This window comes from Dermacentor albipictus, chromosome 3 (genome assembly GCF_038994185.2).
Source record: "Dermacentor albipictus isolate Rhodes 1998 colony chromosome 3, USDA_Dalb.pri_finalv2, whole genome shotgun sequence".
Taxonomy (NCBI): Eukaryota; Metazoa; Arthropoda; class Arachnida; order Ixodida; family Ixodidae; genus Dermacentor; species Dermacentor albipictus.
Window position 1 is genome coordinate 180,868,327 of NC_091823.1, and position 13,451 is coordinate 180,881,777.

A 13,451-nucleotide genomic window follows, 5' to 3' on the forward strand; every position below is an offset into this window, starting at 1 on the left:
TCGACCTAGGGCCTCGTAGAACTGTGCTCCGTCCCGGGTGGCGCGGCGGCGTACCACATTCCAGAGCTGACTGCGCGCCACGTGGCTGGCGGTCATCCGCAGTTCTCGGAAGGCTGGGGGGGGGGGGGGGGGGGGCTTGGAACACGTGCAGCCGGCTGAAAGCTGGCACGTTGCCACCCCGTACGGCCATTCCTAACACCGCGGACACACCTCTCGTATCGGCATCGGTGCTGTCATTTAACAGTTTACAGGTCTTTGTTTAGATTACATTGTATTGAGTAATTTCTGCATGGGATGCCATACAGGCCCAAATGAAGATGATCTTGGTTTTCAAAATTGGAATAAGAATCACCAGTGCCAGAGGAACACTAAGAAAAAATCGGGTGAAATGGAACGGGAGGCTGCCTTCATTTGGTTCAAGAGGTCCCTAGAATGGCACAACCTCCGTTATACCACTATATTGAGTGACGGGGATATCCGTACTTATCTTGAACTTCAAAATGAGAATGTTTATGGTTATTTGAAAATAGACAAGGAAGACTGCGTAAACCACATCCAGAAACGCATGGGTACGGCATTGCGCAACCTTGTTTCAAGAAACAAAGCCTCTGGCCTTCGGAGCCTTGGTGGAAAGGGTCAGCTCACAGTAGACCTTATTACAAGACTAAGCTCATATTACGGATGGGCGCTAAAAATGCACAAGGGAGATGTGGACGCCATGCACAAGGCAGTGATGGCAACTTACTATCATATCACCTCCACTGACTCTGAATCAAACCACACATTTTGCCCAACAGGCCCCAACTCGTGGTGCTGTCAAAATGCCACAGAGGCTAGGGGCAAGCGTTCACCAAAACATCCTTGCAACCTGCCCCCTCATGTTGACCAAGCCTTGCTGCCCATTTACGAGCGTTTGAGTGACAAGAAGTTGCTTGAGAGGTGCCAGTGGGGAAAGATCCAAAACAGCAACGAGTGCCTCCACTCGGTTATCTGGTCTCTTGCACCGAAGAATCGCCATGCCTCTCGGTTCACCATACAGGCAGTTGTGGCGGAGGCAGTGCTAAAGTTTAATGCAGAGAACGTCAAAGCGTCTGCATCTATATTGCAAGAGCTGAACCTCAACCCCAGCTCATTATGCAGTGATCGCATGGCTGAAAAAGATCAACGCCGATTGAAAGCTTCAGTTCGAAAGCGTGCATCAGCTGAAAACATGCATCAAGCCCTCAAAGAACGCCACACAGGCCACAATTTTCAAACTGACTATGTGCCAAAGGGATACTAACATGTTACAGCTGGTAACGTGTCAAGATTTTACAATATTTTTGAATAAATCGCGTAATCATTTTTCTTGATTTTCTCAAAACAAGCTTTTTACTCACCCTGCCCGTTCAGAGCAACAATATCTCAATCTGTATGACAGATACTGCTGTAATTTTTTTGGCTACATGCAGCTAAATGAATAAAGCTTGAAGTGCTGCAAGCATATTCTTATTTGTCTAACTCCTGTAATTTTTATTTGCTTTCTTTTTTTTTGTTAGTAGCTATGCTGTAAACACTGCTGTGATCTTCAGTGAGCTGCTAAATTGCTATTTGTTGTCAGATTGGAAAACTGCTTGCAGCACTGCAATCCTTATACATTCTGCTTTCCACTCGTACAATAAATATAACTTTTTGGCCAGTATATCTTTACCTATTTTGCCAAATAAGGCTAATGAATGTTTAATTATCTCATTAATTACTTAAGCCACTATAAAGTAATTGCATTTTAATATCAGCTCAAGAAAATACATATATATGTGCATGCAGGTTGAATTTGCTTAATAAATAAATTAAGAAACCTCCAGATGCCATGTCCCTCCTTAACACTTGTGTGTAAAAAAAAAAAAAAGTTTTCAGCGCTTACCGAGAGGCCCAGAGTCGCGTATCTTCTGCTCGTCGTGTCTGCTTGTCCCTTGCCGTCCGAAAACTAGTGCTCCCAGGTATCCCAGGTATCTCTCCCAGGTATCCCAGGTATCCCACCATTCAGAATGGTGAGATGCTCCATTGTATCAATACTGCTCTACGCCTCGCACAGAGCAGGTGACCTTGAGAGCTCCCAATGGTGTCTTCAGCCTTTCTATAGCTTTGGACAGCGGTTATACTAGAGCTAATGAAGAGGAGGAAATGGGGGGGTGGGATAACTGACCCCATAGTTTTTCTGGGAATGCTGCGGGCCTAAACGCTAGGGAGTTAAAGAACTAAAAAATTATAGGCTCATTAGCTTACTCCCAGTATTATATAAAACATTTACCAAAATAATCTTCTATAGAATAAGGGTGACACTGGACTTTAATGAACCAAGAGAAAAGGCTGGCTTCAGGAAGGTATACTCTACAATGGATCCCATCCATGTCATAAATCATGTAATTGTAAAACCCGCGGAGTACAATCATCCCCTATATTGGCTTTCACAGATTACGAAAAGTCATTTGAATCAGCAGAGGTGCCAGTAGTCCTAGAGGCATTACGTAATCAAGGAATACAGACCGCTTACTTAAATACCTTAGAAATTATCTACAGAGATTCCACAGCTACCTTAATTCTACACAAGATAAGCAGGAAGGTACCTATAAAGAAAGGGGTCAGACAGGCAGACATAATATCTCCAATGCTATTCACTGCGTGCTTGGAAGAAGTATTCAAGCTATTAAACTGGGAAGGCGTTAGGAGTGAGAATCGACGGCGAATATCTCAGCAACTTTAGGTTTGCCGATGAAATTGTTCTATTAAGCAACAATGCAGACGAGTTACAACACATGATCGACGACCTTAACAGAGATAGTGTAAGAGTGGGGTTGAAGATTAATATGCAGAAGACAAAGATAATGATAAATAACCGGGCAAGGGAACAAGAGTTCAGGATCGTCAGTCAGCCTCAAGAGTTTGTAAAGTAGGTAAACTAATCATAAGGAACCCGGACCATGAGAAGGAAATTCATAGAAGAATAAAGATTGGTTGGATCGCATATGGCAGACATTGTTAGCTCCTGACTGGAAGCTTACCATTATCATTAAAAAGGAAGGTGTACAATCAGTGCATTTTACCAGTGCTGACACGTCGGGCAGAGAGCAAATGGGTATAGACAATATTCTAATTAATATTATGAGAAAAGAATGGCGCTGGGCATTTCATGTAATGCGCGGATTAGATAACTGTTGGACCATTAGGGTTACAGAAAGGGTACCAAAAGAAAGGAAACGCAGTAGAGCACGGCAGAAGATTAGGTGGTGTGATGAAATTAGGTAATACGCGGTTGCCAGTTGGAATCGGTTGGCGCAGGACAGGAGTAAATGGTGATCGCAGTGAGAGGCCTTCGTCCTGCAGTGGACATAAAACAGGCTGATGATGAGATAGTATTGTGCCAGTTCATGCTTGAAAGAGGTAGAGGAAGGAATGAGCAGAACAGTCCTGAAAGTGCAGTTGGCAGTTGTGTGCTTCCCTAAAACAGGAGGCGGACCTGATTGCTTTCCGTAGGGCCCTACATCTACTGGACTGACTGGCAGGGCCGCTCAATTGAGCGGTTGCACAAGCGCACGGGTGAGCGACAGGTGATTCTGGACCAGTTACCGGACCTGATGGGCCTGAAGGCAGTCAATGTGCATGCCCGGCCTGGTGAGAACGAGTGCAGCCGGGCCAACGGGGGCTGCTCCCACCTGTGCTTGCAGCGGCCCCAGGGCCGTGTGTGCGCCTGCCCGACGGGGCTGGAGCTGCGTGCCGACCTGCGTGGCTGCACGGCAGCCGAGGCATTTCTGCTGTATGCACAGCACAGTGATATCCGGCGCATATCGCTGCAGTCGCGCCGCACTGACCAGATTCCCTTGGCTGGGGTGCGCGAGGCAGCTGCCCTCGACTATGACGGCAATGATGGCCGCCTGTACTGGTCAGACACTGCACTCAAGGTGAGCACTCATGCATGCTGCTAAGGGAGCTGTTGAAGTTAGTCATTTGTTACCAATTTCTTGATTGCCACATGTGTGCTAGTTTGGCGTCGACGAAGGGCGTCTGCATCGTTGTCACAACTTCTTGAGTAAATCTGTCGAGTGCGATCTTTTGTTCTCGCGCCCATTCTGCGTATGTTTGATGTCTGCCCTCCTCCGCGTTTTCTCCGGAGGTCTCGTTTTCTTCGTCTGTGTGCTTGCGCATTCGGTCCCAGTCGGTGATCCGGGCTTTGCCGAGGGCTGCCCGGTACCTTGGTCCCTTGATCGTTACACTTATGATACTGTGGTCGGAGCCCAGGTCTACGTCTTCGTTCCGCCAGGCCACTTCTAGGGAGCCCGCCATCCACGACAGGTCCGGGGTGGTGTCCCTGTTGACGCTGTTTCCCTTTCAGGTGGCGACGCCCGGTTCATTAAGGAGCGCCATTTCTTGGTCCTCCATTGCCTTTGCTAGAGCCTTGCCTCGTTTAGATTGGTATTTGTAACCCCATGTAGTGTGAGGGGCGTTGAAGTCGCCTAGGACCAGGAGCGGCCTGTTCCCCGCCAACCTCTTCGCCTGGCTCACTGTTGTTTCAAAGTCGTACTGCCTTTGTGACGGCCTGCAGTATGCGCTCATCACAAACAGGTTTCCGGCACTGCCAATAGTCCTTGTGTGAACCTCGACCAGCGTGTGTTCGCAGCCCCTTTGCGCGGTGAGGTGCTGGGTGGCTGCTATGTTGGTGCGCACCAGTAACGCCGTCCCGCCTTCCGTCGGATCCGTGTACGTGACGTAACCCGGGAGTCTGGGTCTGCGGTGTGTCTCTTGTAACGCGATAATATCCGGTTTCTGGTCGAGCCCATCTAAGTGAAGTTGTAACTCGGCTTCCTTGGTGCGGATGCCCCTGCAATTCCATTGGTAAAGGATCGTTGTTTCCCCCCCGCGGATTTGCTTTTTACTGTTCGGCGTCTGCGCCATCTTCCTTTGACGTTTTGATGCGACCGCGCCTGTACGCGATCGATTCCTTGACTTTATTGGCGCGTTCTTTCCTTAGTGCTGCGAACTTGTTCTTCACGGTTATCGTCGCTGTCTTCGCCGCCAGTCGTTCGTGCTTGACTGACAGGATCTTTATTTGACCCTCGAAGACCTCTAACCTGGCATTCATATTGTCGAGATTCTCGTTAATTTGATTGATGGCTGCGAGTATCGCTGCCAGTTTGCCCTCTTGCGGTGGTTGCTGTTGTTGATTTGACGTCTGCGGTGCCGCTGCTGCCGTCTTGCAGTCAGCTGTGGTTTCAGCGTCCATCGCTTCTTGAACATTCAATGCTTGGTGCATGGGCTGCGCCTCTCCTCTTCGCTCTTGGCGGGGCGAGAGGGGGTCCCTCCGCGGCACCTTGCGTTTCTCGTTGGCGTCCTCGGGCGCCGTGCTCGTTTTGGTTATTTTAGTCGCTGAGCTGCCGCTAGCTAGCGCGTCTATTTACTCATGAGTGCTCTGATCTGCACATTCTGTTCCTGAATCTGGGCGTTTTGCCTTTCGATTAGTCTTTTAAGTTCTGTACATTCGCCGCACTCTTGACGTGTTGCGGCGTTTTGGCTAGAGGGGCCAGGTGGGGTAGGGTTGAGGGGTGGGAACTCTCTGTCGTCCCCTAGAGCGACGGAAGACAGTGTTGGTCCAGCCCACCTTTTTCTCGGCGAGTATCCCTCGTTGGTTGGACTCGACCCGGGTTCTTGATCTGGTCCGGGACCTCGAACGGGATCCCCGGCGTCTTCCGCTCGAGCTACGACTGCCTCCTTTCCCCATCGTCTCCCAGCGGCGGCCGTCCTTGGAGCCAGCCGATGGCGCCTGGTCGGCCCTGTTCGGGCCATCCCGGGAACGGGATCTCAATCGTTGGCGGCTTTGGTGGCTGCCCTTGCGGGCCGGCGTTCTCGAACGGCTCCGCGAAGAGGTGCTGTACTCTTCGTGGGTCACAATATCGGTTCTAATTGCTGAATAAATGGACGCCTACCTCGGAATTGGGTATCCCGGTGCTCCACGTAGGTTCATACAACCGATCGATGCACTTTCATGAAGATCCGAGTTGAATAATCGGCACAATTAGTGAAAATTCAGAGAGCTGACGTGGAACACGTTCATTCAGCAGCGCAATGGCTCATACCCAGCATCCCCGAGTGCAGCGGCAAACCATTTGGCTTTAGCCATTAGCATTGGGCCATCCACCGGAATGTTCTTAGCCCGCACCTCTAAAAACCACGCATAGAGGGCCTTTTCAACTTTCTCGTGGGCAGGAGCGCGCACACGACAAGCTCCCGACGTTCGTAACTCCGCCGCTTTCGACTGTATGTCCGCCTTGTTTTTTAACAAGGTGCTTAGAGTGCTCCGAGGAATCCCGAAGTCGTCTGCCACCGTTGCACTTTTCTCGCCCGCCTCAACACGCTGAATGGCTTTCAGCTTTGTCGCAAAGTCCAGGTTCTTGCGCTTCTTGACGCTGCTTGTGCTTGCTGCGGCCATTGCTTCCGCGTCAGCTCACCACGATCCAGTCACACGTGTCGTGAGACGCACGCAAAACAATAATGAACACGAAACACAAGAACGCGCACAAAACACGAGAATTCACGTGCGCAGCCACCGCCAACAAAGCGCTCGCGATGGCCACCTTCGAGGGTGACAGCGACGTACGAAAGGCACGAGCTGTGGTTGGCTGAGCAAAACTTGTGAAAAAGCAACAAGAAAAAAAAAGGCAAAAGGAGGAGGCCACCGCCGCCTTCGTTCCTGGCTACCTTTTCCAAGCCGATCACTATGGTTACGTGGGGGAAGGATGAGAGTCATTGGGAGAGAGAAAAATAAAAGCAGTTCCGCAAGCAGGGTGCTGCCGCAAGTCGGAGAGCGTGCGCAGCGGGAGTACCGTCTGAGCCTCCCTCCCTCTCGCTCTCACATTTTCCGAGCCTTTCGGGGGAGGCGCGGAGCACACGGGTGCAGCGAGTGCCGAGATCGCACGGCGTTCTATATATCCAATGGCGGGTAAAAATATCGTTCGATATAAACGTACGAATTTCTATACTTTTACACAGAATTTTTAAGGGGATAATTTACGAGTTCGATACAGACAATAATTCGATATATGTGGGTTCGATATATCCGTGTTCGACTGTAGTAGGGTCCCACCCGTTATTGCGGCTGATGTGTTCGTACAGGCTGATTCAGTCGTCGATGTGTTCCCCATCTTTGCCCGAGAATACACCTGGATCACGGGGAGCGGCGAGAGTGATGTAGGTCGTCGAAGTGGCAGCAGGTGCCGGAGGTGGCTGAGTCGAGTTGTCATTGCCGGGAGCCATGAAGGAAAGCTCGACGTACCGTCCACTGCGAAGTTCCGTGACGAGGTACAGGGAATGTGCACCTCCACCAGATATGTTACGTAGGGAGACGCAGACGAAAAGCTATATACAAGTATATTTACAAGGGAATACGCCGCACTTGGCCAAGAGGCAAGAGCCCCCGCGCTAGCCTCCAATCGTCATCGTCGTCTTCTCACAGCTCGCCCCTTCGTCATTGTAAACACTGTTTTGTAGCAATATGAATTCAGGATGATACAAATATTTTGCATGCTTCTGGGAAATGCATATCACCAAGATTCTACTGTGCGAATTCCAAGACACCAAAATTTTAAAGTACCAAGGAAAATTTTATGCTTTCTCTATGTTAGTAACACCTCAAAATGATGAATTTGTAAGCCTGAATATCACACACATTTGTGACCTACAGAGCCAGGACAAATAAGGCTCGCTACCTTCAACAGTAAATATTCTTGGACAGTTGTGATTACAAATCTGCCCCCCTTATTCCATTACCTGCAGTAATAAAAGCCTGCAGAACTAGTAACTACTCAAATCGGCGCCATGGTCTGCCACAGTGATAGGCACTGTAGTAGCTCGACTGTGTCCTCCAAAGCCGTCGAAAAGAGAGCATGCTAGCGCGATCGACCTTAGCAGTCGTGTTGACGGCTGCACCCGAGATCCCATTGTACCATGTCTGGCCCGCCTAAATGAACCGTGGCTATGCGGCTACCTCTTTGCACCGCCCCTCCACATTGGTGACCCAGATGACCGAGCCCAGCCATGCCAGCGTCAACTCCCAAATTAGCGATCCGGATGACCACGCCTAGCCATGCCAGCATCAACCCCCAAATTGATGACACGGATGACTGAGCCCAGCCATGCCAGCGTCAACTCGCAAATTGGTGACCCGGATGACCGAGTCCAGCCATGCCAGCGTCAACTCACTAATTGGTGACCCGGATGACCGAGTCCAGCCATGCCAGCGTCAACTCACTAATTGGTGAGCCGGATGACCGAGCCCAGCCATGCCAGCGCCAAACCCCAAATTGGTAACGAGGATGACCGAGTCCAGCCATGCCAGCGTCAGTGCACCAACTTTACCAAGGCGAGTGATGTGGCCTCACACAGTTTTTCATATGTCCCGTGGTTGTAGGGTGTCCGGGAATTTCACATCAACGTGCCAGACATCTGGTCAATTCAGCTGGACAGCCACTTCCTTCTCAACAAGGTTCCACACTCCGGCTGCATTCCAGGCTTCGTTTGCCGCCCTCCGGCCCCAACTTCTATGACGCCTTGCGTGCAGCCGTCCTTGCTCACTTTGTCACCTCGAGCACTCAATCATAACTGCTGTCAGCATTTGAATCATCATGTCATTCCTCGTCTTGTCATCTCACATTGCCTGTGTCCACCCATGGCCTATAGTCAGCACGTGCCGGCTCCAGCATCAGACCTCTACTCGGTTCGTGAACCTCCTCCCAGTTCAAAGGCAGCTGCGCGACAACTCTTTCCAAGGAATTCACTGGGCCAAACTTAAGTGCTTCTGGCTATTCTACGGCCCACCGCTTTCCTTCCTTGGAAGTTCCTGTAAGCTGTCCACTTTCCATTCGGGCGCACCTCACTCATCATCGATACAGAGGCTCTCCCACCGACTCCCCTAGGCGCAAATTTCACTCACTCAGGCATGGTGACGCCACAAACACTACCTTTGCGATGCATTCAGTGAGCGCCGCAATCCTGATGCTATCGGCATTTGAGATTTCACCGCAAGCAGCACCAGGCGAGCCTTCCGATGTTCTGTGCTCACATTTTCCATGGATGCATGGCCTAGTGAAGTTTTACAGGAGTAGCTCTGCGATCTGGTTTCTTCACCTTGTGCATCGCTGATATGTCTACATCGTGAGCGACTAACACTTGCCCTATCTCCACGCAAGTCCCGAGCTACCAGGCTGTCTCCTTTTGGAGCTCCAACTTCTACAGATCCAGGCATCTATAAGAACCTGTAGCAGGTCGCGATTTGCACTGCGGCATCACTGTGACTGCGCCTCACTCACAACCTATACTGCTGGTGCTGCCTGGTACATCTCTCTCGGACTGCATGAACCCGACACTACCAACGACGACACCATCTGTGCACCTTTACCTGGACTTTACCAATGGACTTTACCAATTGCGCTTCGCCCTAGGAGGGGTACCTTGTAGGGGCATGACTATGGCCTCCAAAGTAGGCGGTGAGGATGATGGGGTCACGTGCGGGTAGCTCGAAAATAGAACACTAGCGCGCTCGACCTGAGTGGCCGTGGTGTCGGCCGCTACTGAGATCCCACTGCACTATGTCTGGCTCGCCTAAATAAACCGTAGCTGCGGTGGCTACCTCTTCGTGCCACCTCCCACAGCACCATCAGCAGTGCGAAGACCGGGAGATTGCACTGATTGCATCGTTGACCATTGAAAAACACAAGGAAAGCAATAAGATTTATGGATGGTTCTAGACTGTGTTAATGTTAGCTGATGATGCACGAGTGGCGCAGCATGTACAAATCTCGGATATGCATTTGTTGTAAGTGCTGGATGCACACTTTACTGATTATACTGGCATTATTAGTGAGCTTTGCACTACAGGTGCAATGGCACGAGGCAAATTATCAACATACTGAAGAAACAGACAGCTGCATGTTTTATGTGTCACCGTCTATATGCGCTAAAGAATCAGTGCATCGTGATCACTGTCTCTGTGCAGCATTGCATTTCGTCCCATCGCAGATGGAACTTGTTCAGATGTGTGGCGTGTAATCTCACTGTCTGGGACTGCATGTCGCATGGTGTAGAGACGTAAGGCCGGGCACACTTGCATAGTGCTAAAGGAGCCTCGAACCACATTATATTGAAGTGAGAGACGCATTCGAAGTTAAAATAGACTATTTCAGAAGTAATTTGCTGCTTAAAGTACTTCAGTGCATTCAGCAAAAGTGGAGTTATTGGCACTCAAAGTTTGCCTATGATCTGGTGGACGCTAGTTGGCGGGTGCTAGTTGGAATCGGCTGGCGCAGGTACCATAAAAACCCGCGTATAGTACGAGGTTTTTTTCCTGTTATTAGCGTCCCAAATTTCCGCCTCGTACTATATGCGGATCCGGACAAAAATTTCAAAGTTCGGCTCGAAGTTTTGGTTTCGTTATTGCTCTGTGGCTACGGCTTGGTTTCGTAATATCTGCATGGCTACGACTTGGCTTTGTTATTACTGCCTGGCTACGGCTTGCCTTCGCTATTGCAGCGTGGCTACGGCATCGTTTCTTTCTTTGTTGAGTGCGGACCTTGGCAGTTCACGTGTTAACCGCGCTTCGCGAAGTGCATCGTTTTTAGTGAAGGAGCACGATGTCGGGGGCACGGAAGCAGTACTCGGCAGCTTTCAAGCGAAATGTGATTTTAGCGGCAGAGGAAATCGGCAACAGTGCGGCCGGGAGGCAGTTTGGCGTCACCGAGGGAAGTATCCGCGGATGGCGACGGCAAAAAGAAGCACTTTTCGAGTGCAGCGGAAAGCGAAGAAGCTTTCGCGGCCCGAAGAATGGGGCATTCCCTGAAATTGAACTCAAACTGACGGAATTCGTCCGAGAACAGCGAGCCGCGCATCTTGCTGTGAGCGTGGAGCTCATGCAGGCAAAAGCCAGGGAGCTTGCGAGAGAAAAAGGCCTAACGAGCTCCACCTTCAAAGCAAGCAAGCATTGGGTTTATCGGTATATGTGCCGTGCAGGATTTTCATTGCGCCGGAGAACTTCAATTTCACAAAAGCTGCCGGAATCGTTTGAAGAGTTACTGGTGGCTTTCCAGCGCCGCGTTATTTCGTTGCGCAAGTTGAAGAACTTTCAGCTAGGGCAAATCGGCAATGCTGACCAAACACCAGTTTATCTGGACATGCCATCGCCCCTCACCGTGCACGAAAAGGGCTCGAAACAAGTTTGTGTCCGGTCCACTGGGAACGAGAAGACGCGTGTTACCGTCATGTTGTCATGCACGGCAGACGGCCGCAAGCTCCCGCCCTATGTCGTCTTCAAGCGCAAGACAATGCCGAAAGGTGAGCTGCCGAAAAATGTCATCGTTAAATGCCATGAGAAAGGGTGGATGAATGAGAGTCTTGTGCTCGACTGGATAAAGTCCGTTTGGTGTAGGCGGCCCGGTGCACTGTTGTCGTTCCCGTCCATCCTCGTGCTGGACGCGTTTCGTGGCCATTTGGCCGACTCGGTGAAGGAGCTGTTGCGTGATTGTAATACTGAACTCGTCGTTATCCCTGGTGGGATGACGTCTCAGCTGCAGCCTCTAGATGTTTGCGTCAACAAGCCTTTCAAGGACGCGGTGAAGTGGTGCTACGCAGAGTGGATGCGGTCAGGTGAACCTGCAGTGATGCCAACTGGGCGGCTGAAGCGGGCATTGCCAGCCACGCTGTGCAAGTGGATCGTGGACGCATGGGCGAGCATCCCAGAAGACCTTGTGCGTCGTGCTTTCAAGAAGTGCGGGATCTCGAACGCGCTCGATGGCACCGAGGACGAGTACCTCTGGGAGGATATGTCAGACAAGGAATTGTCCGATGAAAGCGCAGCGGAGGACGACAGTGAATGAAGTGCTGAGTCCGATTTCAATAAATGTTTTCCCCGAGTTTCTCTCACTCGTATTATACGCGGGTAAACCTTTTTTTTTCCATTTCTCGTCCCAGAAATTTCACCTCGTATTATATTCGGGTTCGTATTATACGCGGGTTTTTACGGTAATTGGAGATCGCAGGGAGAGGCCTTCATCCTGCAGTGGACATAAATAGGCTGCTGCTGCTGCCGCTGCCGCCGCCGATCCCCCCCCCCCCCCCCCCTCTTAGCGTAGCGCATAGTTCAAATGTGATTTTGGGTGTTCACTTAGACGCCACTATTTCCGATTTTTATGTTTACAGCGTGCCAAACACGGTTGTCCACAGCTAGCTGCAATGTACTCAGTGAGCGGACTTGTTGGGGCACCTAGCAGCGGCGGCCCTAGTATCCACTACATAGTAGACCGCAGCCACATGCCGCTGTAATACCTGTGTGCAGCATTTGCTTTTTGCACAACGGGATTGAGTGCATGCTTGGGCTCCTATAGTCCAGTCTGGCCGTGCTACGTGGTTTGGACCAGCTTTGTCTAGCAATCACATTTAACATGCATTTTGAAGCGCTGTTTGATACTACAGTCGCCGACCGTTTATTCGGACCTCACGGGGACTGCAGAAATGTCCGAATAAACAGGTGTCCGAAAAAGCAGATTAAGAAAAAAAAATGAAATCCTTTATTTCCACGCACTTATTCGGGCTCGGCAGTAGGCTTGGAAGAAATCGTGAGTGCGCCGTTGCACGCTGTTTTGTTTATGCGCAATCAGATAAGCCTGAATCTCGGAGAGGGTCGTACGGTCACTATAGGCGGCTGAAAGCACAGTCACTGCTTGTGCACGCTCCGCATGCGACGGCAGCGTAGCACATGGTGCATCATCTTCCGACTCGGAGTCATCGTCCGGCGGAGCAGCAGAAACCTGACGAATGATCTCGCCGTCGTCGAGTTCTGCGCATGTCAGTACAGCAGTGTCAGCACTTGTGAAACTGTCAAATGAGACGGTGTCCGGAATCGCAATGCAACCACTGCGCAGGTCTCGGCAGAATATTTTCCGCGTCAGTAGGGAGCACATCGGAAGGCAACAAAGGCCTCCCGGCACCCGCTTGCCGGCATTCCCCAGCGCAGTCTGCACGGGCACTGTCAGCGCCCATTAGACACTTGACGCGATGTTTCCGTACGCCGCGTTGGATCACCGAAACCTCGACAGAGCACACAACGCAAAAACCACCGTGCCGACACCAGTTGCACAAACGAAAAACGTGCTGCTCGCAGCGTCGTGCGCGAAAGAAAGAAATCAGCTGCTGGATTGTCGTGACATGGCTTACTAAGCTGAAACCGGAACTACTGTTCGACCACTCTATCGAACCAGGCAGAAACGATGATGATGAGCGGGGATTTCCAGTAGCGCCACTTCGTGGGGCAGCAAGGAGGCTCCGTTCAAAACAAAAATGGCGTTCAGCAAGTCGAACTATGCGCCGCGGTCAGAGTCGGTGCATGATGCCCTCGATCGAGTTGGCCCAAGAAGTGTCCGAAAAATCAGACGAGG

The 13,451-nt window shown here is 50.8% G+C and overlaps 1 protein-coding gene across 2 annotated transcripts in view; it reads left to right on the forward strand.

Annotated features, from left to right (window-relative positions):
• arr (low-density lipoprotein receptor-related protein 6) overlaps nucleotides 1-13,451 on the forward strand; it is a 319,317-nt gene that overhangs the window by 144,800 nt on the left and 161,066 nt on the right. For both annotated transcript variants that reach the window (XM_065450135.1, XM_065450136.1), the window contains one exon: nucleotides 3,514-3,938. In XM_065450135.1, coding sequence (XP_065306207.1) covers nucleotides 3,514-3,938 — 425 coding nt within the window. The remainder of the gene's footprint in view (nucleotides 1-3,513; nucleotides 3,939-13,451) is intronic.